We start from the raw sequence: 25,382 nt of genomic DNA, 5'->3' as shown, positions 1-25,382 counted from the left end.
GCTGGACATGCGGGAGAGGAATTACAAGGGGGAAGCTTGGACTGGAGCAGAGCTCTCTCTTGGCTGAGGATGCTCCCATCTCTGCTCCCAGAAATGGCCGTGCTTGGTGAGGATGGCGATCGGATGGGTTTGGGATCTGTTGATGGGCTGCCGGGAGCAGTGCTGGGGGCTGCAGCAGTAGCCTAACCCCTGCTGCAGTTGTTTCCAGCATTTCCAATTACCCTGGGGAAAATCTATTGGATTTTGACACTGCAAGACCCCCCCAGACCATAACCTCTGCCTCCCCCAGCTCTGCCCCGCAGCTCTTCTTCCTGCCTGAGCCTGGGGAGGAGAGGAGCTGCTGTGCAAAATCAATGCCTTGGCCAGTGCCGGGCTAAGGGGTGTTGTGTCAGCAAAGGCAGGTGGGGGATATGGGACAGGGTCAGCGTGGTCCCCCAGTCTCCTCCCCACTTTGGGGTACCCAGCTCTGTGCATCCTTGGCCACGGTTGCCATGGTGATGTGCATCCCTTGCTGCAGCAGGAGCGCTTGCAGAGTTTGATGAGCTCTGTTTGCTGTTCTCGCCTCCGTGGCTTTCCTGCCCTCGACCCTGGCGGTCTCCAAGCATGAAAGCAGGAGATCACTGGGAGCAAAATGCGTGGTAGCGTTGCAGGGTGTTAACCACAGGCTGCCTGCCTCAGCCTAATTGGATGGGATTGTTTTTTTCCACTAGAGACCCCCAGGAGGGACAAGTTTGGAAAACAAAGCGTTACATATCTGTGGCATCAGGCGGCAAGCAGGGGGGAGAAAGAATACGAAATCAGCCCCCCTGCCCTGTGCCCCCCTGCCGCTTTCCCCCCCGGCTCGGCCAGCGTGGTGGAGATGAAGGATTTGTTTAATTAGATGGCAAATCCCCCTGCTGCTGCACAAATGCAAACAGCAGTGGCTCAGGCAGCAACTGCTTCCTGGGGGAATCTTGGCTGCGGCAGTCAGGGTGCAGGGCTGCCATGATGGCACCTGCATCCCATGGAGCTGGTGGGTGTCACAGTGGCCATGAAGCCGTGACTTGCGGAGGGACATCATGCTGGGTGCCACCCTATATGGCTGAAGAGGGTGGTGCCGTAAGAAGCCTAGTGTGACCCTGGGTTTGCTCCCCCACTCCATCCTCTTCCTCCCATGCTGTTATGGGCTCTGGGGTGGCTGTCCTGGGGTCCCTGATGCAAGTGGCACCCTGGCAAAGGCATCTCATCAGTCCCCATGTCATGACCTTGCCATCCCCAGGGAGCAAGGTTGATTCTCCCTGTGCAGCTGCCGGCACAGAGGGGCTGCACAGCAGCATTACCTAGGTAAATGTAACAACTGGAGCAGCAAATGAGTCCCTCGACCCCAGAGCCACCCCGGGAGAGGAGCCTGCATGGCATTCGTGGGTTGTTTCCACCTGGCCCAGCTGCAGGGGATGCAGGAGGGTTGTGTGGCTGCTGCTCTCCACCCAGCTCTCCGAGAGCCCCCTGCATCTGCGACTCTGGGGAGAGACAGCGGGTGCCAGGTAGGAAATGTCTGCATCTCTGTCACCCTACCATTGGGTTTGCTATCCAGGAAATGGCACAGTGTGCCCAAGGTGCTGTGGCAGTAATGCCACCCGGGGGCTCTCACTGCTGTCCTTTTGCCGCCCCACTGAGTGGTGACCTCCCCAGCGCTCACTTGCTCTTCCTTCGGGAAAGCCCCACCACAGCTGGCACCCGCTGGCTGTGGGAAGGGTCCTGCCAGTCCAGGGACAGGGTCGGAGCAGCCAGGTCAGACCCTGTCCGCTGGTCCCTGGGATGGGCATCACCCCTGGCACGCGTGAGTGAGTTGGGGCTGGGGCTGGCATGGGGGTGAGCAAGAGGATAAGAATCTTCCTGGGCTCTGGAGGGAAATACAGGGAAAAGCTCCCTCTCTGGGTAGAAATCCAAGACAAAACACCACAGACACAATCTCTGCTGCTCAGGACTGTGCTGGCTAACCCAGGACCTCCCTCAGCATCACTGTCCCTCCTCTGGGCTCAGGGAAACCATGGACAAGTTAGCACCTCCTTGGCTCTTTGGAGGCATGCGAATTCACCCGAAACTTCCACAATGGGGTCCCATGGGTGGCAAGAAATAAATGAGGGTGCCCTAGAGCTAAGCCTGTCCCTGGTGCTGCCTTCACCCTCCCTTTACAGAGCCCACTCTGGCTTCGCAGGGGCAACTAGAAACAGTGATCCTGGGCTGTATTTGCTCTTGTCAGACATCGTCGGCTCCAAGGAGGCAGAACGACATTTGTCTTTCCCTTCCAAGATTTTCTGAAAGGTAAATGAGAACAGTTCAAGAATATGACCCCACGAATGGCAGAGCAAGACAGTAATGAACAGCCCAGAGAACATCAGCGTGAGGCGTCTGTTTACCCTCCTTTAGGAAGCAAATCAAGGAGAAAGGCAGTGGACGTGAAAGGCAAATCTGCTGGAAAATCAGCCAGGGAAAAAAAAAAAAAAATCATCTTGTCCCCAAACCTATAATTAACCCAGGGGACTCACTGTACCAGGTGAGGAGCTTGGTAAGAATTTTGGGGGGAAATTAGAAACTAGAATAAGAAAGCAGTTTGGATCAGCATATTATCCCCAATTTCTGCAGTAAATAATGGGGCTATTTGGTGGCTAAAGGGAGCAACGAGCAGCCAGCAAGCCCTCTGGGCCCTGGGCTGCCTCTCACATCAGCTGGACCCTGGGTTGTGCTGCCAGCAGCTGCCTGTACCCCTGATTCTCCCCCAGGCACAGGCAGCTGTGCCTGCACACGTGCACTGTGCGGCCCTGCCACCCTGGGCTTCACAGCCTGTGAAAGATCTGGGGACAGCAAGGCAGCAGCAATGCTCCTGCATGCATCACCTCTGGGGAGCCAGACACCCTGCCCCAAGCACGCCTGGGGGGCTGGTGGTCCCCTCTGCCCTCCAGGCTCACAGCTCCTCCTACACCAGTGAGGCACAGAAGAAGACCTCCCAAATCTTAAAACTTGGCATTTAAAGAATTTAAGTTACAAAAATTTAAATTTAAGAAATGTAAAACTTGGCTCCTGCAGGGGAAAACATCAGCCAGGCTCACCAAAAAGGAGGCATGGTCATCTGCTCATCTTCTCCTAAGGGTGACTAGGTGGGGAGGTGAACTCAGCTCAGGTGTAAACTCAGCTGCCCAGCACCTCCGTGGGTGCCGCTGGGGTCCCAGATAAAGTCCGGCAGCTGATGCAGGCAGGAGATGGGCACTGGTGCCAGGGAGGAGGGCTCCGCCCCAGGTTATCCAGCAGGGCTTTGTTGCACTGCCTGCAGCCCTGTTTGCTGGGGTGTCCTGAGAGCATCCCTGGGAGGCTCAGGGTGCAGGATCCCACTGCTGCCCACGCCCAAGGCTGGTACCCATTGCCCAGCCCTTGGCTGAGCCCGGTGAGGGTTTTAGCCCACTCCTCTCTTGAACAGCCCCTGCCCTTCCTCTCTCATCCCACAACACTGGCCTATCCATCTGTCCTTCAGCGTGCCTCCCCTGTCCTCTGCCAGCAGCTCCCAGCTTCCTTTTTTTTTTTTTTTCCAATTTAATTTTTATTAGCACATTTTGCAGCCTTGCAGCAACCCAGGAATACAAATAGGACAGTGAGTGCAGCCAGGCCCAGGCAGTGGTGAGCAGGGCCAGGTCCAGTGGGCATCCTTGGCACTGACAGGAGGAGGCAGCTGGACAGATGCTGCCGGTGCCACCATGACCTTCCCGTGGTTGCCATCTCCTCTCTGCCTGGATGGGGCTGCCTGGGAGAGCAGGAGATTTTGCACAGCAGGAAAACCCTGGGCATCCCTGGCTGCTGCAAGCAGCTGCCTGGCTTGCCCTGGCTGCAGAGCTGCTCTGGGGCACCTGATAGCAGGACACCTCTCGGGCTCCCCGGCTGGGCTGTTTTTACCCTGCTGATGGATGAACTGAGGCAGCAAGGCAGGTGAAGAAGGACAGTTAAAATCAGCAGCAGATAATGAGAAATTCAGCCTGGTCGGGGAAGCAGCTGCCTAAAAATAGCAGCAAGGTTCTCAGCTGTGACAAGATACACCCAGATTTCTCCTGCTGCCCCATCTATAATGGATAAGGGCACTGCATGCGCCGTCACTGGCTCCTCTTGGGAGTACCAGGGCTGTACCTTCATTTTGAAGGCTGCAGGGTGGAGGGGCTTTCTGTGTTTTGCAGGATCAGCACCCACGGAAGCATGTGATTTTGGCCACCATGTGGGGACATAAGCAAAGAAATCAACTGGGCGGGGGGGGGGGGAATCCTCCCTGAAACTCGGGGGCTGCAGCAGCCAGAAGCAGGCAGGAAACCTTCTCCCAGCCAGCCCCCACTGCGACTGGCCTCCCTGCTGCCTTCTGGCTCACCCTGGGGAGGGCTGCCCGCGTGCCCAGTGTGTGCCAGGGGGCCAGGGCAAGCAGGAGGCTGTCCCATGCCATCAGTGTGATGGGAGCAAGTGTGACAGGCTGTCTGCGGTGATTACGGGTGAGGTGGCTGCATATGGGGACAGGGACAGGGGTGATGCTTTGGTCTTCTGCCCCATATACTCCTGCTTGCTTTCCCATCTTGCTTCTTTGTGCTAATGTGGTGGAGCAGTGCAGATCAGCGGTGCCTGTGTGGCTCTTCCTTTGCCATTGCTGTCACCTGCTTGTCCCTCCAGCCCCAAATTTGCCTTCCCGATGGCCCAGGGAAAGCTTGAGTCTGAGCTGCAGCTGTGAAGCATCAAGGATGGAAGAGAAAAAACACACAAACATCCTAGAGAGGCCTTACCATGCAGGGGGTATATTTAGAGATATATATGTGTGTGTGTTTTCCTCCAGATACTTCATTATGGTGCAGCCTGTCCCAGTGTCTTAGTGCAGATTGTGGGTGGCTGGGGAAGGAAAGCCTTCTCTGTGTCTAGCCCCCAGCACACCTCACAAGGGGCAGCATGGTAGTCCCAGGCTCTGTTAATGAGTGCAGATAGCTAAGTCCTTAATTGCCCTGTGGGGGGTGGTTTTGGACATAATTGGCCACTGCCAGTTTGTGATGTTACCCAGCTACGGTCACCTCGTAATGGCCTTGGGAGGTGATGATCCCTACAGCCACTGGAAACCAGCAGAGCCCAGCCTGCAGCGCAGGGTCAGCACAGCAAACGGTCAGAACACATTGCAAGGTGATCTGGATTGATTTATAAGCATGTTTATTTTTACCAGCCTGGCATGGCCCTCTCCTGGCTGGCAAACAGGGATGGGTCTTCCCTTCCCCGCCTGAGAAATAGCAGCATTTTCTCTGGCAGGGACAAGCTGACAAGGAAGCTTTTATGCTGGCTGGCAGGCTCCCTGCAGCCGCACGCTGCCCTGGGGGCCTCATCCAGGAAGGGGCTGAGCTGCAGGATTGCTCCAAGCATGCGAAAGCATGCAGTTACACACTGAGGATTTGCAGGAGAGGCTCTCAGCCTTTCCAACTGAAATGTAAAGGGAGCGGGATGCAAGAAAGCCTTTTCAGCATCCCTATGGCCACACATACCCCTGAGCCTCTGCCCCCCCAGCACAGGCAGATGTTGCAGTGTTCAGGGTCCGCTGTTGGCTGCCCACCCAGCTGCTCAGTGCGCGGTACCTGCCGCGCTGACAGAGGAAAGGCAATTCCAACTATTTTCCTGCATGCTTTCTTCTACCTTAAGCCTTAGAAATCCAGGGAAGGGATTTCCCCCTTTTCCCATCTCCCTGTGTTGCAGCTCTGCTCTGAAGCCCTCGCAGGAGCACTGCTGGGAGATGGGCTGGTCCCTGCTAGCAGCAGCACTGGGGGGTTTCCATCCCAGGAGGGAAATGCTTGCTGACAAAGAGTGGCCATTCACCAAGAATTTTAAGCCATTTTGTGTAGAAATCACAGTCCCTCTTAGCTGCCCACCTTTTCCCCAATGGTGTCAAGCTGCTGCTTCCCTCCAGGGTGTTCTGAAATTGCAGAGTCAGCAAGACTGGGCTTTCTATGGAAAGAAAAAGAAGAACTTACTTTTTTTTTCTGTGTAATTTTTTTAAAAAAATATATTATGTTATATTTTATATGTTATATTTGGGGGGGTGTTGTGTCATATTTTTTCCTCCTGGTGGCCAGAGGTCCCCCTACGCTGCAGGCTGGGCCCTGCTGGTTTTCAGTGGCTGTAGGGTAGTCCTCTGCCACCCTGCCTCGCAGTGGGAAACTAAGGCAGGGAGTGGTGCTGGGGGGGTGAGGAGCTGGGTCCCACGGATATGGGGTGCAGATTGCCACCATGAAGCCCTGGCAGCATTTGCACAGCTGCCCAAGTGGTGTTTCCCCCACAGCCCACCTGTGGGCAAGCCAAGGGGTGGCTGTTTGGGTGGGCAAGGAAGGGGCAGGGGCGCCCACAAGGTGGCCCACCCTGCTCCTGGCCTGCCACAGCCCAGAGACCCCCCAGCCTACCAGCATCCCCAGCCCCAGGGACAGCCAGGCCCTGCCACCTCACTGCCTGGCACAAAGAGGGGCATTGAGGGACACAGCGGGGCTTTGTCCAGCCCGTGCCCGCCGGGAAGGAGCCGGTTGCCCTCTGCAGGCTTCCCTGGTCCTGTGCTGGCTCTGCAGCCGCAGCACCCAGGCGAGCTGGGGGCAGCCATGGGACATGGGGCATCCAAGGGGGCTGGGGTACCCATGGGAGCGGGACCACCCAAGGGAGCTGGCTCCATCTGCTGCAGCCCTGGAGCCGTACCTGTCACCTGGGGACCCCATGGCTGTGCCTACCTGAGCGCTGTTCCCCCATGGGGGCCAAGGGGCCTGGGAAAGTGGTCTCAGGATTCCCATTAAAAGGGGTAAAACTCCCAGTTTGGAGCCCCCAAGGCTGAAAGCAGGTCCCTGGGACAGGGGACCCTGTACCCCGCTGGCAGGTGCTGGGGTGTCAGGGAGGTGTCAGAGGGGCACCCCGGACCGTGGGGCCAGTCTCCCACACTGCCACAGTGGGCAGCCCAGGGCAAACACAGCCTGGCTGGGCCGGGGGTGCCCAGAGCCACCGATGAGGGGACACCCCATGAAGCCTCCCCACTCTCTTTCTTTTGCAAAAGCCTTTTCCCCCAAAAGCCCTGAGCAGGGCTGTGGGGAGGCTCTGCCCACGCAGCTGCCAGGCACCCAGGAGCTGGCAGCCAAGGGGTGCTGCTGGGGGGGGTCGAGGGGGAGGGGCGGGGTCCTGTCCCTTTAAGGGGGGTGGCTGTCACTCAGAGAGCCCTTTTCTTTGCTGGAGAGCGGGAAAGGCCCCCAGAGGGGGAAATACAGGGCGAGGGACCGCCAGGCAGGCGAGGGCTCCGGCAGACAGCACCAAAGCAGCCGAGCGGGTGGTCGGAGGAGTTGACCAAGTCCAGCACAATGGGTGAGTATGGGGTGAGGGTGGCGGACACCCGGAGAGCTGTTGCTGGTGGCTCTGCGGACCCTGTCCCAGAGCAGAGGCCCCTGAAACTTTCCTCTGGCGCTGGTCTGGTCGGGTGGCCCCTGTGTGGCCATGCTGGCCATGGGAGCTGCCGGGGGAGGATGCCTCGGCACGGCGGGAACAGTGTTTTCTTTCCCAATGTGGTTTTCTGTCCCTGTGTGCTCATGCGCCGTCTGTGGGGACAGGTGCCATCCCCGTGGCTGGTCCCACCCAAGCCCTCGCCACACAGGCGGGAGAGATGAGAGTTCCTGCCCAGGGCCGGTGGGAGCTGGGAGGTCCAGGCAGGGTGCTGAGACCTGCCACAGCTCGTGCCACTTGTACGCTGGGAGCCGTGGGAAAACAGAGGCACTCCTCATGCCTCAGTTTCCCTATTGATACACCAGAACTAATACTTACCAGCATACCCCCCAGGGCATCAGGGGTGCTCTGCTCCCAGAGGTGACAGGGGCTGCCGGCACCCTGCCTCCTCCTCCTGTCTGCAGCATATTGTTTGGCTCCAGCAGCAGCTGAGCCTCGGTACAAGGCCTGGGATTGTGTGGCACAAGGGCTCTTTCTCTCCTCCCTTCCCCTCCCCAGGCTTCCCCAGCGCAGCTTCCCAAAGCTCGAGGGGCCGGAGCTGTGGCAGGGAGCCTGCCAGGCCCCGCCGCATCCTGGGACCCGCAGGCCCCCAGGAAAGGGGCTATTCACCATGCCCCAGTTCGGGCACCTGCCACGCCACTTCTCAGGTGGCCAAAAATAAAAATGAAAAAGGTGTGTTTGGCCCAGCACCCCGCTGCTGTGGGTCCCAGTGAGGTTCGAGGAGCAGTGCTGGCCAGGAGGAGCAGGACCCCCCTGGACCTGCCACGTCCAAGGCAAACAAGCGGGAGGGGTCCCAGTGCTCCCCCATAGCGCTGCCTTTGTTCCCTGTTTGCTTTCAGCATGGGGCAGCCGCCAGGGCGTCAGTGCCAGGACAATCCCCCATTGTCCTCGGTGCCACCGCGCGACCTTGCTCCCAGTGGGGAGGGGAGGGCACCCCATGGCTTTCTTGTCCTTTGAGGGAGGAGATAAGCACTGTGGGATCCGTGGTGGGAGCGTGGGTTTGGGAACGCTTCCCACGAGTGCCTGTTTGGCATTCAAGGCACAAATGCTATGCCCAGATGGGATATACCCAGGCAGCCACCATGCCCAGGACAGTGGGGCGCCAAAGCGCACATCTTGGGGAAGGGGAGCAGCTTCCCTGCACAGAGGTGTTGCACAGCCAGGGCAGCAGGTTATTGCAGCTTAGCTGGAGCCAAACTGAAGCTCCAGAGCCAGATGCTGGTGGGTGCAAACCCACCTGGCTGCCCACCCCTAAACTGGGCAGGAGAGTGGCTGGCTGAGCACCTCCAAACCCAGCCCATCAGGAACCTGAGCTAATGATCCTGTATGTTAGAGCCCTGACGTGCAGAAGGAGCAGGTGTCCATGGCCCCACTGCTGAAAAAAATCCACCATTTAGGCAATCCAAGCAGCATACTGGCATGTGCCCTCGCTTTCCATACCCACACACAGGTACACATGCCCTCTTGCCAAATATCTGTCCCTTAGGACTAAATCTATCACACAAGCACCGACGTTTGGGGAACTAACATGGCTCCTCTCCATAAGCACATCTGCCCGTGGAACGGGGCTGCTGCAGCACGAGCTGCCCATGGGGTGCCAGGAGAGGGGATGAGTGCACCCCAGCGTGCTGCCTGGAAGCCCAGTGTGCTTGGGGCATGTGCCAGCTCCTCCTGCGCTGCCCCAAAGCTGGGCCATGTTGCTAGGTCTCCAGTGCAGTTTGTCTCTGTGGAGGTGCTGGGCTCCCCTCCATCTTCAATGGCAAAATAAAAATGCAGGCAGCTGGCATCGCCGTTGCCCACAGCTGGGCTGCGCTGGCAGCAGGGAGCCCGTTAGCAGCTTGTTTCCTGGGTCCCACTGGCATTACGCTACATTGCCTTGTATTTTCATTTTGTTTCGCATGGGTCGGCACAGCTGGCTTGCCTCAGCTCCCCGGCCACCTCACACCCAAGGGCTGACTTGCAGCCCCGGTGCCCCACACTGCCGTCACCCCTGTTCCTGGGCACACTTGGGTGCAATCCTGCCTCGCTGCTTAGAGAGCTCTTGGGGAAGCTGCTGGGCTTCCTCTCCAGCATTGCAATGAATCACTTAATCATTTCTGGATTTTCCTTCAGCCTGCTTCCCTCCTCCTGCTGGGTACCTTCCTTGCCCTGTGCTTCCCTGCTCCTGAGCTGCAGGCTCCAAGTGCTCCCCGTCCTGGCAGCCCCATCCCACCTCACCTCTCTTCTCCCTAGGTTTGCTCGAGTGCTGTGCCAGATGTCTCATTGGGGCACCCTTTGCTTCGCTGGTTGCCACTGGCTTGTGCTTCTTCGGGGTAGCACTGTTTTGTGGCTGTGGGCACGAAGCCCTCACAGGCACTGAGCAGCTCATTGAGACCTACTTCTCCAAAAACTACCAGGACTACGAGTATCTCATTGATGTGTAAGTACCCTGTGGTGGTGCATCGCCCTTGCACTGGGGCCCCTCGCGTCTCTGTCTTGCTCTGTGCTGGGAGGAGGTGTCTGGCCAGGCTGGCCGGGCCGATGTTGTCACCCAGGCACCATGGAGACCGCAGGCTGTGTATGCCGTGTGCTGGTGCCGCGGCTGCATGGCAGTGTCCACTGGCCACTTGTTTCTGTTTCACACCTGTTTTATCTGACCCTCGCTAGGTGCTCTGGCTAGTGCTGGACCTCTGCACTGGGTAGGTATGGAGGGTACGGGGCAGCCGGCAGCGGCCCACAGCCTTGCTCACCACAGCTTTGTCCCTGTTCGCTCTTCTTGCGACTTCGCCCTCTGTTTCGGTCCCCCCAGGGTGGCACGGGGAGGGTAAGTCGCTGCAGCCAGGCTGCCCCGGCCATGCTGCACGTGGGGCTGAGCTCTCCAGCACCACCCCAGCGCCTGAGCATCCCTGCCCACTCCTCTCCCTGGCAGCATCCACGCTTTTCAGTATGTCATCTATGGCACGGCCTCCTTCTTCTTCCTCTACGGAGCCCTGCTGCTGGCCGAAGGCTTCTACACCACCGGTGCCGTCCGGCAAATCTTCGGGGACTACAAGACCACCATCTGCGGCAAGGGCCTCAGCGCAACGGTAACTGGGGGCCCGAAAGGGAGGGGAGCGCGAGGCCCCCAGCGAGCTCACTCATTGCAGCGGGTGTGTCAGTGTTTGGGAAAGTGGCTAGGACATCCTGACAAGGTGATCTTAACTGGGGTTTGGCACCCCTTCGCGCGCCTGCAGCGGGTTCGCCATGCTTGGCGTGGCCGAAGGGCAGGAGACTGTGGCCGTCCGGGTTTTGGGGTATCCCAAAGGGAAGCGCAGCCCGGCCGCCCTCCCCCAGACCTGCTGTGGCCTCTGGGGACCAAAGCAGCCCAAATGGCCACATTTAACAAAACCGCTTCATGTTTAAGCATTGGCGGGGAGAGCCAGGAGCATCCGTGCGGTGCTGGCAGCCCAAGGCTCTCTGGCACCTCGTGCCCCTGGTGTTGTCCCCTCTGCTGTGCTTGGGGACCATGACAAAGTGCTGGTAAGGGAGCCCGTGGCCTGGGGGAGTGGAGGGGGATGGCTGCGGTTCCCTTGGGGGCTGGTTGGGGTGGCACCGCAGAGGGAGGGCAGGAGAGACACATTTGCACGCCAAAGCAGGTTTTGCAGCTGCCCTCCCGCAGAAGCCAAGCCCTGCTTGCTGTGGCCGTGGTTACCTGCCCTGCGCGGGACGTGGCAGCCATCCTGCTGCCGCCGCCGGTCACCCCCACGCACGCGTAGCCAGCCGTGAGCCCGCGGCGAGCCTGGCGCTGGTGCTGGCCCCATGAGCCGCAGGGATGCCCGGCTTGGGCTGCTGCTCCGTGCTGGCTGCTTTGGGGATCCGCCGGGTGTGGTGGGCAGCATGGAGCCGGATGCAGGCAGCATCCCAGTCCCCTGCCTGCCCCCGCACCCTCTCCTGCCCGGGGACCCTCGCGCTCCCCTGTCTGTGTCCCTGGCCGCTCGGTAACCACGGCTCTGCCTCGGCTTGTCCTGCCCCTTGCAGTTTGTGGGCATTACCTACGTCCTGACCATCATCTGGCTCCTGGTCTTTGCCTGCTCCGCGGTGCCCGTCTACATCTACTTTAACACTTGGACCACCTGCCAGTCCATTGCCAACCCCAGCAAGACCTCAGCCAGCATCGGCACCCTGTGTGCAGATGCCAGGATGTATGGTGAGTGACTGGTTCACTGCCCAGGAGCCTGGGCTCAGGGTGGAAGAGAGGGGATGGAGGAGAGGGTCCAGGTGGATAAGGCTGGGATAAAGCAGGGGCAAGTGCTGAAGAGCCCCGAAACGCTGGGGCGTGTGACACACGTGGCTGTGGGAGGCTGAGCAAGGTGGCTGGCTGGTGGCCATGCCTGGCTCACCTGGCTCCCCGTGTCTCACCAAGGTGTCCTGCCCTGGAACGCTTTCCCCGGCAAGGTGTGTGGCTCCAACCTGCTCTCCATCTGCAAGACCAGCGAGGTGAGGACCTCCGTCACCCCATGTGCGATTCCCTCAGTGAGTGGTCTCGGCACTGGCCTTCCTGGCCAGCACACAGGACCCTGGGTGCTCACCCCCTCTTCCCTTGCAGTTCCAGATGACTTTCCACCTCTTCATCGCAGCCTTCGTGGGGGCAGCTACCACACTGGTCTCACTGGTGAGTTGGTGCTCCCCCTGCCCGGCTGTTCTCTTCCACCCAGCGAGGATGTGGGGGCAGAGGACAACAGAGGTGGTGGGCATGGATGTGGCAGAGCCTGTGCTCATGTCATTTTCTGGCACATAAGTGCAGATGGTGAATTTGGGCCATAAGAATGTAGAGGTGACTGCTGGAGGGGATCTGGAGAGGCTTTAGGAGACCACCAGGGAGAGGTCCTGCTGCCCATGCACGAGTCCCCTGCCTTTCCCTGGCTCTTCTCTTGCTTTACACCAGTGATGAGACACTACGGTGTCCTGTTGGTGCAGCGGGGCCACAGGGCTCCATGGGACAACTGCCCTGTTGGGGTTCTGGGCTTAGGGATGTGACCTCAAGTGTACCACAGTGAGGTGTCCCCCCACTTGCACTCCTCACCCATGGGAGCTTTGTTTCTCCTCCTCCCCTCTTGCTCACTCTCTTCCCACCCACAGCTCACCTTCATGATTGCTGCCACCTACAACTTTGCTGTCCTCAAGCTGATGGGCCGAGGCACCAAGTTCTAGCCTGCACGGTGGAGTCCAGCCAGACCAAACGCCCTTCTTTTCTCTAACCCCGAGGCTTTAACACTGCAGCCACCCAACACCAGGTCTCCTGCGTTAACTCTGCCTTCACCGCTGACTCCCCTCCTCTTCCTCCCTCACATCCATCGTGCTGAGCATGACCAGGAAGGAGAGCTTCCCACCAGTGGACACCTCTTCATGCACTTTTCTCTCTCTGCTCATCTGCAACCGGTTCGCTCTAGGGCCAAGCCCATCAAAACCAGCCAGAGAAGAGGAGGGACTTACTCCAGTGTCCTGATGTTGCCTAGGGACAAGCAAAGTCCTTCATGCTCCTGGGAGGAGGAAGTCCATGTAGGTTGCTCCATTAGTAGCAAGAGGCTACCTAGAGAGAAAAGGAAGTTGGCCCAGTCGCGGTACCATTGCTAGAGACTCTCCTGGAGCTGTCTGCTGTCACCACCCATGGATGGAGAATAAGAGAAGGATTGTTTTTTTTTCCCTTAGCAAAGAAAGGTGAATTTACCCCAAATTGCCTGCTGCAGCCAAGGCAAAGGGAGTTTAGGGCAAGGATCTTCCCATTGCGGAGAAGAGAGCCCTGACCCCAATGCTGATAAAGCCCTAAAACAGCTGCCCTTATTAAAGCCTAAAGGAGTTTGGTGTCTCTGTAGACAAGGGGGACTCCTGGCTTTACACTCCAGGCAGCAGAGAGGCAGCAGATAGGTTTGATCGAGAAGGGACATCTCTGCGCTGTGCCCCGGGAGCGTAAAGCCAGAGCTGTCCCTCTGTAGGCAGGGGATGACCCTTTGGACTGCGCACCTTTGCCCACCCTGCCCTGCAAGTGCCACGCTCACCGCACACTCTCGTCCCTTCACAATGGTGCTCTTCTCTGGGGTGACGTCTGCTTCTCTAACCTCTGCTGCGTCAGAGAGCTTGATTTGTTTCTCACCTGTGTCAAACATAACTTTCCCTCATTCTGTCCCCCTCTTCCCCTCACTTTTCTTCCTGTGCTTCCTGCAAGTCAGGACAATTGTCTTGTGTCTGCCAGAGCAGGAGGGACTGGCAGCATCTCACTTCCAGCCAAAACCCATGAAGGAGTTGAGGAGGGAAGGAAAGGCAGTGGTTTGGGGGTCACAAGGCGGAAACACAGCCTGTCTCTGCAAACCAGACCTTTTCCAGTGCCAGTTCAGTCTTTTCCCACGGAAGGGGGCAGCAGGGTGAGGGGTTTGGTGGAAACAACCTCTCCCCCATGATCGCTCACCATGGCAGCTGGAGGAAAGCCCCCTGGCTGGGTAGCATGGGTCCAGCCAGACCCACCAAAATGCTGTTTCCAGTCCTTCCCACCAACCAGTATTTTGTTTTGCTCTTCCTTGCCTCTCCTTAATGCTAATCTTTGTGTTTATTTATTGGAGAAACTACTTTCAGTGGCAGACTGTAGCTCCATCTTGCATGTATTTTTTTTTTTTTGTCTGTATTATTATTATATTTTTTTTAAGTGCCAGTTTCAGCAGGGGCAAGGATAAAGGAGCAGATCTGCTGAGCAGAGCGTTCGAAGGACCCTTGCTGCCAGGAATGCTGAAATAGGTTGGCCAGGCTACCAACGCACACGGGCTGGGGCTGGGGGAGATGCCAGGAGGGACAGCAGGGTGGGGAGAAACCAGTCAAGATCCAGAAATTCATATTGATGCTATCTCTCTTGGGGGTTTGCTGGGGTTTTTTTGGTACCTGTTTAACAAAAAATAACCAGATCCTCCTTCCACCCTTGTCCCCAGACCCCAAACACACACACACGCACACATGTGCACACACACACACGCGCGAAAAAGAGAGTTAATCAACTGAAAGTGTTTCCTTCATTTCTGATCTAGAATTTCAACTTGTTAACAAGCAATAAAAAGGAGCAAGTTTTTAGAGACTTATCTTACAAGATGTATTTTATAAAAATTAAAGGAAATAAATTAAAATTAAGAACATTCTGAACAAGATATATGTCTGTCTGTCCATTTGTTGTGCAGGATCCCCGTGCCAAAAAAAACCCATGGATGGGGAGGCTGCAGAGGAGAAGGTCCCAGAGGAGCAGTACTCACCAGCCCCATGTGTGGGCCAGCAGCCCCTGCAGGACTCTGCCCACCCCTGCTTCCCACCCCAGCCATGAGGTTCATAACTCTGACTTCAAAATCTTGGTTCCCAGCTGGGGAGCCCTTAAAACCTCTATTTCTCCTTCAGCCACCCAGAGGAAAGCTGGGGTCTTGTAGGAGCTGCTTGCTCATGTTTGGCAATGTGCCACTGTCCTTTAATACTCAGCCTATGTGGTGATAGCCTCTGCCACATCTCCTAATGTAGCACCTACAGCACAACCGCAGCAAAACTAATCAGCATGGCTCAAACAAAGCTCGCTGGCTCGCATCAGGCAATGCATGTAGTACAAGCACATCCAAAGCCACACAGGATGCACCGTTGTCTCACTTGCAGAGAGCCCTGTGTGAAATAGGATGGTCTTTTTCAGGCACGAGGGCAGACTCAACTATCACAGGGCCCTACATGTCCTGTCTGCACACTGTGTGGGTGGCTGCATGCCATTTGCTGCAGGGTTGTTAACAGTTTGCACAGTGCTGGCACGTGGGGAGACCATTGGATGGTGTTTTTCTGCCCTTGATCCAAACACTGCCCATAGATGCACATTTTCATGGCAGCTACTAAAAAATTATCGATTCAAATGTTGCTTCTCTTGGAAATTCCCCTCAAGAACTGTGCTCAGGAGCCTCCGGGGAGCAAGGCCACAGAGGGATGCGCTCAGCCCCATGCTCAAACCCCAGCACTACTCCCGTTTGTAGCAGATCTGCCCAAGAGGCAGATTTCAGGCACAGCTAGGTGCCCATGAGGGGCAGGGCAGGCTGAGAGCCAGCACGCTGTTACCTACCCACAGCCAGGACCCATGCTGCTCTTCCTAAATGGGACGCTAGCCCAAATCCCGCTCTCCCCTCTCTCCCCTGGCTTCAGCCCCCTCTGGGCAGGCAGTAAGGCCTCCCATACAGCCCAGCCAGCGGAGGTTTACCTCATGCATTGCTGCTGCCCCAGCTCAGTGCACAGCTGTGCCTGCACGCCAGCCTTGCCCCAGCTCACAGAAACCCATGGGGCTGCAGCCAGCATCAATGGGACTCTTTGTTCCCTGCATTCCCAGATGCCATCACCCTCCTCTCCCCATGCTGAAAGGGCCCTGTGTGTGCACGACCAGCCGCCGGACAGGAGCGAGCCAGGGAACAAAACACCATCTCTTTCCCCTGGCAGCGACTGGTGCCCCCCGGCCGGGGTGAGAGTTGGGGACAGCAGCACAACATAGCATGTGAAAGCGGCCAGTGTGGCCAGGACGCTGGGCAAGTTCGAGGGCTGAAGAACACATGTAGCCTCGTCGGGTGTGCCCTTGGCTGTGTCCTGCTGCCACCCTACCTGGGGACATGGGACCTGCCCTGACAGCTCCTTCCCTGGGCACCCTGTGCCCTCCGGGAAGTGGCTGAGAAAAGACAGGGAATAAACCCTGCCGGGTACTAAACCGCATCGCTGTAAACTGGCCCATCATGAGAGCTCCAAGGAGGGGAGCCGGTGCGATCGAACACTTCCCCCTAACTAGCAGCTGAAATGTGGCTGCAGTTTGCTCCCACAAAGGCTGGACCAGGGCGAGGGACCCTGGAGCAGGTCCCATGGGCTGCCCAGGCAAGGCGACTCCCACCCCTTCATCCCATACCCTGCCGCTCCGGGAGACAGCCCTGCGCTGCTGCTAGCCAGGGACACTGGGCAGCGAACCTTTGGGACGGTGAAGACGGAAACCTCCCCTGCGGAGGGAAAGGCGAGGGGAAGGGATGGCGGCACCCAAGGGTCTTCGTGTAGGCGCGGCCACGGGTCCCCAGCCCCCCGCTGAGGCGGCCTCCACGGGCGAAGCCCCGCCACGCCGATGCTCCTCCCGGCCGCCTCCCTCGGCCGGGCCGGGCCGGGCCCGGCTCCCGCATCCCCGGTCCTCCCTCTCCTCCCCCCGGCCACCGGCCGCAGCGGCGGCTGCCCGTGCTGGTGCTGCCAGGCCCGGCGAGGCAAGGCGACCGTCGTGCCCCGGCTTCCCCCTCCCCCGACCCCCGGACCCTGCCTCCTGTGCGCTGCCCGTGCTTCCCCGGGGAAGCCCTCCCTGCAAAGGCAGGTCTCCTGCTAAGGGTGACCTGGGAGCCTCCAAAACAAAGCCAGCCCACCAGCCACGCATCGGGAAAAATAACGACCGACTCCCTCCAGTGCCTTCATTTACGCTGGGCTCAGTCCTGCACAGTCCAGCAAGGGAATAGTAAATAAAAGCTACCCTAAACATCCAGACGCTGCCATGCAAAGCCTGTGGGCAAGCCTCTAACTACATAGCAAATTCCTCTGAAGCCACACAGGCAGTCTCCTGCCTTGCTCTCTTAGCAAGGACTCAGGCTCAGCCCCGGGGAAAGGCGGCGCAGGACGAGCAGGGAGGCTCAGGGAAACGAGACAGTGCTAGAGGCAAACCCGACGGCTGCCCACTGCCCTGGCTCAGCCCTCCATCCCTCTGCTGCACTAACAGCAGAGCACACAGCAGACACACCGGCCGTGGCAGGGCATGCTCACGCTGCTCCTCACCAGGAGCTCCCCCAGCCCTCTCCTGGCTTCAGTTAGGGCAGGGAAAGGGCTGCGAGCGGCCAGCGATGCCCTGGCAGGGGTGGTAGCTGGTGAGCAGCCCTGCCTGCCAGGGCCACGGCATGGTAGTGCTGCCCATCTACCCTAGATGAAGGTCTCACCTGCTGCCTCTCAGGCACCCAGCTGGTTTCTCTCCATTTCTGCACATGGTTTGGCTCTGCTAGGGAGATGCCTGGGGACAGAAGGGAATAGCAAGTGGCAAGTCCTCATGGAAAGGACTAGACTGACAGATTTAAGACAGGCAGATGCTGTACTTGGCTGCTCATGAAGACAAGAGTCCTGCATCTGCATGTGCCCACACACACCAGCCCCTAAAGGACCCCTTGAAGCCACCAGGAAAGAGCTGCTCCACCAGCCATGCAAGCACTGGGGTCAAGGTGTATCTCTGTCCATCCCCGACTGCTTTTGCCTGAGCAATCACCTCAGCAGGTAACCCACCGTTTCACTGACTTCCCAGATTGTCCCAGGCCCCAGTCTCCCACTCAAGGGACTCTGACTCACCTGAGGCTTTTGGGCAACCACTGTCGGAGCTGCCATTGCCTCCCACCACATCCCTCCTCGGCAGAGAGGGGAGTGTTCCTTACTCCAGAGCAGAACATGCCAGTGCCCCCGGGGCCAGAGCTGCAACAAACTCCCTGTTAAGAACTGGAGCCTGGAGTGGGGTTCAGAGGCTCCTGAAAAGGCATTTTTAGACTCTTTGTATCTTTTTGCTCATCCTCAAACACATACAAGAACATGCAGTCCCCAGGACCGTGTTCCCATAAACCTCCTTCCAGCTGTACTGCTGTGAGGATCCAGTCTCCTGAGCTAGGGAGGAGCTGCACTAGGAAACACACAGTGGGTGAGCAACTTCAGTCACCCAGAGAGCAACTCCAGGGCATAGGCAGCCATTTGGGGCTCCTCAGCTAGTGGTTCTAGAGAAGATTTTGGTTTCCTCAGCCCACCAAGCAGCTGCACAGCCTTACAGCTGCACTACCTGGCCCAGAGCAGCAAAATCCTCAAGAGGCCTGTGGGAGAGGGATGGATGGGACACCTCCCCGCCCCCCAACACTCATCTTGCTTTGCAAGCACATAGGGATAAGCTACAGCATGTTCCATGCAGTGCAGCTCACTGCTTTCCTTTGGAGACACTCCTTTGCCCTCCAGGGATCCATCCTCTCCCCAGCCCATGACAAAACCCCATGAGCTACTGCTTGCAGTGGCAAAGTGGAGAATGAGGGAACAGCCTCACTATTGCTCCTGCCTCAGCCCCACGTTTTCTTACAAATGTCTCACATCAGGGGAGTCAGTGGCTCTGATGGTTTTAGACAGACCCTTGCTGACATGAGACAGCCTCACCCAACTCCCGTGACTCCTCCAAGCCTGGGACCATCTCCCACCAGGTCATGCTGTCTGTCTATTATCAGCTGTGTCTTGAAACAGCTGAAGTAAGATGCTGGAGGTCCCCAGATAGTCCAGCCCACACTTAGAAAGCAGGATTTTCAGGGACTTGAAACCCTACGCTGCGTCTGGAAGTACAGATAGGCAAGCAGACATGCGAGAAAAATAAACTAAAAGGTTCTGCCAACAGAAACAGCAGGCACAGACTCTGTAAGCACAGAGAAAGCCTCCCAAAATAAGCAACAATCCTGGCAGGACAGTGAAAGAAAACAGTCCCCATATGCTGATTTTTGTCTCGGCATCCTGTGGAAATCATGCCTGGTTACAACTCCCTGGAGCCCAAGGAACCAGTTCCAAGATTGCAGGAAGAAATCAAAGGAAAGTACCCGGCTTGCTGCTGAGAGCCCAGGCTGAAAATTAAAATGTGACAGGGAAGCAATGTGGAATATTTCTGTTATGAAAGTGTTTTCTGATACATTCTTGAAAAGACAAAACTGGTCACTGGATTCAGCTGGTAAATAAGTTATAGTCCTTCAACTACTGGCCTAGCTAGGTATATTCAGGAATAACCAACCCCTTTGATCCCTTCTTGACTTCTCTCTGCCAGATGCTGTAACCAGCCCAGTTCCACATCCCTCAAGAGAACAGGAGCCATCTTGAACTTTGATAAACCAAGAAGGCAGCCACTTCTTGAGTTCACTTGAATACACCCATGTTTTATTTGCTTAAATAAAGATAGAATCTTGGTTTTACAATTCCAGTTCTGTAGCAATAGCAACAACCGCAGCAGCATGAGTAGACACAGGGAGGGGATGGCTGTTGGCACTGAACTTTGCAACAAAGAGTTCAAAATCCTGGCTCCTTTGGAAATTGTGCGTATCATTTAAAATAAATTAAGCAATTTAAATATATTATACTTTTTTTAATGTATTTTTAAAACACATAAGCCTAATAAAATAGTTTGGTTTTTTTTTTTTAAAAAAGTCAATGATCCAACGTCTGTTAGGAATAAAAGATGCTGCGTAACACTCTCCGGCAATACATACTGTTGCACAGCCTGTGCCCAATGCGGCTCTTGAGCTTCAGCTATCAGCATCAATACATGCCCAGGGTACGGCAAACAACTTGCTGCACCCATGCCTCCTACACCTTGGCTTGTTCAGTCTCTGCCCTCTCCCACAGGAAGTGCCAGTCCTCACACAGATCCCATGAGATCCATGCTGGGGCAGCAGCAGTTTCACCTTCAGAGAGCTCCCTCAGCAGTTCCTCCAGCAGGGCTGGGCAGCGCACAAGGGCCTGAGCTTGTTCCGACCCTGGGATCCCTGCACTAACCAGTTCCCAGAGAACGTGTCTGTTCAGAGATGTAAATCAGAACCACAGGTCACAGAGTCTTGGATCTTGAAGGAAATATCAAGCAGTGTTAAACTGAAGAAAAATCTAGAGGCCTGGGGAGGTCAGACATTGGTAAATAAACAGTAACTTTAATATCCTGTAAAAATCTGCTGCACCTATGGAGGCAGAGCCTTCTCTTATACCTCAAGGGACCTGGTTGTCCAGAGGCTGCAAGCATTCCCTATCTATCTCTGTGAATACAAGTGTTCAGCCCTGTTTAGAAATCGGATCCCTCTAAAGCACTTTGCATTAAAGCTTCAGTCCCTTTGACATGTGGCTGCCCCACAGAGAAGGGCAGGATCACCCTGAGTTCCCCCAGAGGAGACTCCTTGCATGCTCAGAGACTGCTCGGCAACAGGGATTAGCTGCCACCAGCCAGCAGGAAGGCAGAGAGTGCCCTGCTCTAAAGCACAGCACAAGTGAGGCTGCTCGATTTGAGCTACACAATTTACCATCTAGTAGCTCATCACAGTGGGAACTGCATTCAGCAGCTAGTGGATATGTACTCAGGGAAGCTCTCCCTGTGGCAGGCTCCTATGTGCTTATGGGCAAAGTCATAGTTTTGGACAAACGTTTGCATGGGAAGTTGCAGGACATGAGGTTATAACGGCAAAGACTGCAGTCAGCAAGCACTCACCTCTTTGCTACGCAGACAGCTTGGGACTAAACCTAGCAGGGGGCAGAAGCTGAGATCAACAACGCCTGGTGTCCTTTTCTAGAAGGTTCCCTGCCCCCAACTACCACTTTTCAGCCATGTTGAAACAGAGGTGGAACCACTGCAGCTCTCTCCCCAGTGGACTGAACACTGCAGCCATAAACAAAGGCCAATTAACTAAGTGGACATCCTCTACCAGTAAAATCTGTCATATGAATTACAGATAAAACATACTGGATTCCCCATTAGGGAGTAAGGGCCAGGACAATGGCATGAGTTAACTGTGTTCAGCTGCACTGCACCTGACACAGCAGGTAATGAAGTGAATGGTTCTATGTTGCAGCATCCAGATGAGAACATCCGTGCTAAAGCAACTGAAGATACTGATCCACCAGCTAATGAAGCACAGTGGTCACCAGCCCCACACACCGAGTGAGGGGATTTAACAGCTGACCACATACGACTCCCCCAGTCACCTGCACACCTAGGAGACATCCCACCCACCTACCGTCGGTCTGCTAGAGCATATCACCTGGACAAGGTGATTATTTGTGACAGAAACCAGCTGAAGTTTCATGGTCCAGATCTCCTGAACTCCTGGTAACTCTAAACCCTTTGATGTGACCTGGTCAGTGTCCACATAGGTATTTTTCATTGAGGGCTTCAAGGTATGAGAAGCGAGATCCGGTGTTGAACCTCCAGAAGAGACAAGGAAACATATATTAAACAAGAAGCAGACAGTCTCTCCACAAAACAACACTCACACAAGACAAAGTTAGATGTGAGGAAAAACAGTCAAGAAATAGGCAGCTATGAAGAAGTGATGCTGCCACATTCAAACACAGGTCCATCTCTCCTTCATATGTTGCTTCAGATCAGAGCTCTAACAATTCTCAGCACAATTCAGTCTCAGGACACAGTGCACTTCTCCCAAACAACAGATACACACACCTCAGCCACTCTAGTATTTGGCATTCTCACAGTGCATGGGCTAGTTTCTACAACAGGTTTCATTCAGTATGCTGAGCAGACTTTCCTTTGGCAGTAAGGTCATGAGTTTAGTGGGTCTAGTATTTTTTTTTTTTTAGTTCGGGACTAAAATATTTCAAGGAGTGTCTAGAGTGCTCTCAGCTTTGTTCCACAAGCAGTTCTTGGTACAGATCAGATCACTACTGTCTTTAGTGAATTTAAAGGACTTTAACTCAGTCCTTGAAACCTGCTAAAACAGGCAGAGGTGGAAGCAGGACTATGCTCACATGCTCTTTTAACAGCTCCCTCGTGCAGATGCATGCTCTGTGCCTGAAAACTCCAGCTAGAATTCAGATGGTGAGGCTGCAACTCCCCAGTGAGCAAACCACCTATTGTCCTTATGGCCACTCTCCTCAGAGTGCCACAGAGCTGCCCACGCTTATTCCGATCCAGCTGCTGGCTCGAGCGACATTCCCGAAGCAGCAGCCACTCTTAACAACAGGAAGATCCTGATTTGGAGCTGGAGTGCAGGTCAATGGTGTGGCCCAGCATGCAGTGCTCTAGCTGCTCCTCCACTGCCAGCACCTGTCGCACAGCCTCCTCAAAGGCCACTGCCACATTCGTGTCATCCTTGGCACTAGTCTCCAGGTATGGATAGTTACCATTTTCCATGCACCAGGCCTGGGCCTCCTCTGTGCTCACTTGCCTCTCAAGTTTGTCTATCTTGTTGCCCAGGACTACAAATGGGAAGTGTTCAGGGTCCTTCACGTCAGCATAATAGACAAACTCCTTCTGCCAGTTACTGAGGTTCTCAAAGCTCTGCCGGTCATCCACACTGAAGGTCAGCAGGCAGCAGTCTGCTCCCCTGTAAAAGGGGGTTCGCAGGCTCTTGAATCTCTCCTGTCCCGCAGTGTCCCAAATCTGGAGGGTCACAAAACGTCCATCCACCTCCAGGTCCCGGTTTAAGAACTCCACACCAATTGTGTGGAAAGCCTGTGAGTCAAACTTGTTGGTGACATACCGGTTCATGAGGGAACTTTTCCCAACTCCACCATCCCCAAGGAGAATGACCTTTAAGAGCAAGGACTTCCCACTCATTGCAGCAGGACGGAGGGGTGCAGTACCAAGGCAACCTGCAGGGTTCAGAAATAGTAAAAAACAGCTATTTGACTCCTGGATTCGCAGAAAGTTGCACACAGAAGAATAGAATATGGTATTTCCATCCCCATTTCTGAACAAGTTTTGTATATAAGAGGTAATCTCTCTTATTAGAAAGATTAGAGCTGAGAATTGGACAAGCTTTCAGGCACACAAGTCCTCCTCAGGTCCAAATTGGAAGCAGCAGGTCACCACTGTAAGTGCAAGGTGAGAACAACTGTTGGGAGTTTAGTATCAATTATACCACTTTTGGCGAAAACTCTGTATCTGAAAGCTTGTCTAGTTTTTCCAAAAATACCATCACTAGTTAAACATCTTTTCTGGCCTGTGTCCTCAGGCTATCACAGAAACAGCAAAATCACCAGGGATCACTGTCACCAGGCCTTCCCTTCCACCATACAATCACTAGCTAAATAATTTCTCTTATCTGACTTGCTCTACTAGAAGGATGTAAAAGATGTACAGGCCTAACATCAATACAAGTCATCCGGCAAAACAGTTCTTAATCACCCCAAGAACGCTGACTCACCTTACAAGTGGAGCTGTGCTTGTTCTCTGTGCATGATCTCTACAGCTCAGAAGGGGTTTCCCAGGCACAGAGACCCAGCTTCTCTGCTGCTCTTTTCTGGCAATGCTTTTCACAGGTCAGTTTGCTAGGGCACAGGTGCAAGTTCACATTGCAACAGTCCCAACACCACAGGTTCCTTAGTCAGCAGTTGCAAGAGAAAGGCCAAGTGCCAACCAGTCACCCCTCCCAGGGACATTCTGCAAGCGAACGTAAAGGCCTGACACGGAATAAGACATTTGTTTGGCTGCTGTCTGTACTGTACCTGCTCTAGAAACACAGTGCTTCTGTCTCCAGGACTGTCCAAGGAACACCTTCCTCCAGTGTAACAGTCACTAAAAAACAAACATCAGTCAACAAGGTTGCCAGAGCTCTGCTCGGTGCACTGCCTTTCAATTTGTAATGTTGACGCAGGCCAGAAGAACAACAGTAGAGCTGTAGGAAACTGAAAGTACAGTATTGACGGGTGGAGTAAAACAGGCAAGAACAAGGCACTGAGGACAGAGTTTCCCTTGCCCTAAGTAAAATGGAACACAGCCCATTTCTGACCAGAACAGAGCCAGTACCTTATGGATGCTAAACCCAAAATAAGAAAAGAATAAATTGAAGCAGCTCTGGCACGAGTGCACAGGCTGCGTAACCTGTATCTCCCCTCAAAGCTATGGACATCCCCTGGATTGATCTGCTTGGCCTGCCTACCCACACACTCTGGAATCTGATCTGAGGATTGAACAGGTACCTGAATCTGCTAACCAGAAGAGTGAGCCAGCTGGCAAGAGCCTGGTATGAAAAAAGACTGGCTTGCTTACACCTGCTACCAACATTCCTGGGAAGGGTGTGGACACATAGTGCTGCTTAGTGATGACGCCACCTCCAACCGATCAAAACAGGAGCATTTGACACTGCTCAGATCAGCACTCCTACTCCTTCCAGGCCAAAAATCACTTTCTGCATTAATCGCAGGGGGCCCTCTTCAACATTGTTTCTGCTCTTTTAACCAGTGCTTACCACAAAGCCAAAATCAGAAACTTCCGCTTCAAGTTAGTTTCTGTGGGAAGTGCAGAAACTAACTAAAGGCTCCCCAATTTCCCTCCCCCTGCACAGAAACACCCCAAATCGAGCATGGCTATACTAACTTGATGAGCCATGGGACATTTAAGAAGCATCTGTGCAACCCAGTGGTTCTAAAGCAAAGAACAAAATGCAAATGTCACAAGAGACAAACAGGAATGCAGCATAGCTCGCTGGGGCCGATGGCTTTGGGGAACTCTCCCCTGAGCAGGTGAGCTGTTCAAAACCCTTGCTCTCCCTTTTTCAAACCCTTGCTGAAGGGGCTTTAAGATGGTCCCTGCCCCACCACCAAAGCCCTTCCTGACACACGCCATCAGCCCTGACAAGAGTTTCCGTTTAGAAATGGTTTGTTAGCAAGTGACTAGCAGAAGTTTTAAAAATGACTAATGGATTATGCTAGGCTACTCCAGAGCCTGGCAGGTCAGCAAACTACTGACAGACATGACACAGCCACAACACCGAGGGGCACACTGCCACCCACGACACCGACGTTAGCAACGCTGTTTGCAACCTGCGTTCACCGGTCAGCCCCTTGCAAGCTATTTCGGAGGCTAACCTCGACTTGCAGCAGGACCGAAACCCCTCATGCAGGACGCCAGAACCCGTTTGCAGATAAAAACAGAGGGATGGGTGCGTGCGTAGGAGCTGCACGCTGGGCACCCCCCCCTCCCCGGGCCCCGGCTTCCAGCTCGACAGGAGGCGAGACCCTCCGGCAGGCCCTTGCCTGGCTGCCCGGCCTTCTCCCGACCCGCAGCCGGACCCCCAGGCCGGAGCGGCCGATGAGAGGCGCAGGGAGGGGGGGACGGGACGACACGGCCGAGGAGCTGCACCCCG

At 55.4% G+C, this 25,382-nt stretch overlaps 2 protein-coding genes across 7 annotated transcripts; one reads left to right on the top strand and one right to left on the bottom strand.

The window, feature by feature from the left end:
- Positions 1-7,232: 7,232 nt before the first annotated feature.
- PLP1 (proteolipid protein 1) lies at positions 7,233-14,648 on the top strand. Of its 2 annotated transcripts, none has more exons than XM_010568808.1 (7): positions 7,233-7,368; positions 9,736-9,922; positions 10,412-10,673; positions 11,500-11,668; positions 11,885-11,958; positions 12,068-12,133; positions 12,601-14,648. In XM_010568808.1, the coding sequence occupies exons 1-7, from the start codon at positions 7,365-7,367 to the stop codon at positions 12,670-12,672; spliced, it is 834 nt and encodes a 277-aa protein (XP_010567110.1). In that variant the 5' UTR covers positions 7,233-7,364; the 3' UTR covers positions 12,673-14,648. The 2 variants fall into 2 exon arrangements, with proteins under 2 accessions (XP_010567110.1, XP_010567111.1); XM_010568809.1 differs by having other exon boundaries at positions 10,412-10,568; positions 12,601-13,285.
- Positions 14,649-19,736: 5,088 nt separating this feature from the next.
- RAB9B (RAB9B, member RAS oncogene family) lies at positions 19,737-25,168 on the bottom strand. Of its 5 annotated transcripts, none has more exons than XM_010568807.1 (3): positions 23,743-25,168; positions 23,442-23,565; positions 19,737-22,887 (listed from the first exon to the last, which is right to left on the bottom strand). In XM_010568807.1, exon 3 carries the CDS (start codon positions 22,850-22,852, stop codon positions 22,247-22,249), a length of 606 nt encoding a protein of 201 aa, XP_010567109.1. In that variant the 5' UTR covers positions 22,853-22,887; positions 23,442-23,565; positions 23,743-25,168; the 3' UTR covers positions 19,737-22,246. The 5 variants fall into 5 exon arrangements, 4 of the variants coding, with proteins under 4 accessions (XP_010567109.1, XP_010567107.1, XP_010567106.1 ...); XM_010568805.1 differs by having other exon boundaries at positions 23,442-23,812; positions 25,105-25,147; XR_774430.1 differs by having other exon boundaries at positions 21,391-21,481; positions 22,042-22,887; positions 23,442-25,168.
- Between the last annotated feature and the right edge of the window lie 214 nt (positions 25,169-25,382).

Source organism: Haliaeetus leucocephalus, unplaced genomic scaffold, assembly GCF_000737465.1.
Source record: "Haliaeetus leucocephalus isolate CR32 unplaced genomic scaffold, Haliaeetus_leucocephalus-4.0 Scaffold258, whole genome shotgun sequence".
NCBI classification, from domain to species: Eukaryota; Metazoa; Chordata; class Aves; order Accipitriformes; family Accipitridae; genus Haliaeetus; species Haliaeetus leucocephalus.
The sequence above is the reverse complement of the archived record's forward strand: the minus strand, read 5'-3'. Positions and strand labels throughout refer to the sequence as shown.

What these genes read in the sequence shown, in the direction of transcription:
- RAB9B (XM_010568804.1), bottom strand. Translation starts at nt 22,852, where the DNA reads ATGAGTGGGAAGTCCTTGCTCTTAAAGGTCATTCTCCTTGGGGATGGT.
- PLP1 (XM_010568808.1), top strand. An exon ending in TGCAGATGCCAGGATGTATG is followed by an intron (nt 11,669 to 11,884) that starts GTGAGTGACTGG and finishes TGTCTCACCAAG; the next exon opens with GTGTCCTGCCCTGGAACGCT. An exon ending in CCATCTGCAAGACCAGCGAG is followed by an intron (nt 11,959 to 12,067) that starts GTGAGGACCTCC and finishes CTTCCCTTGCAG; the next exon opens with TTCCAGATGACTTTCCACCT.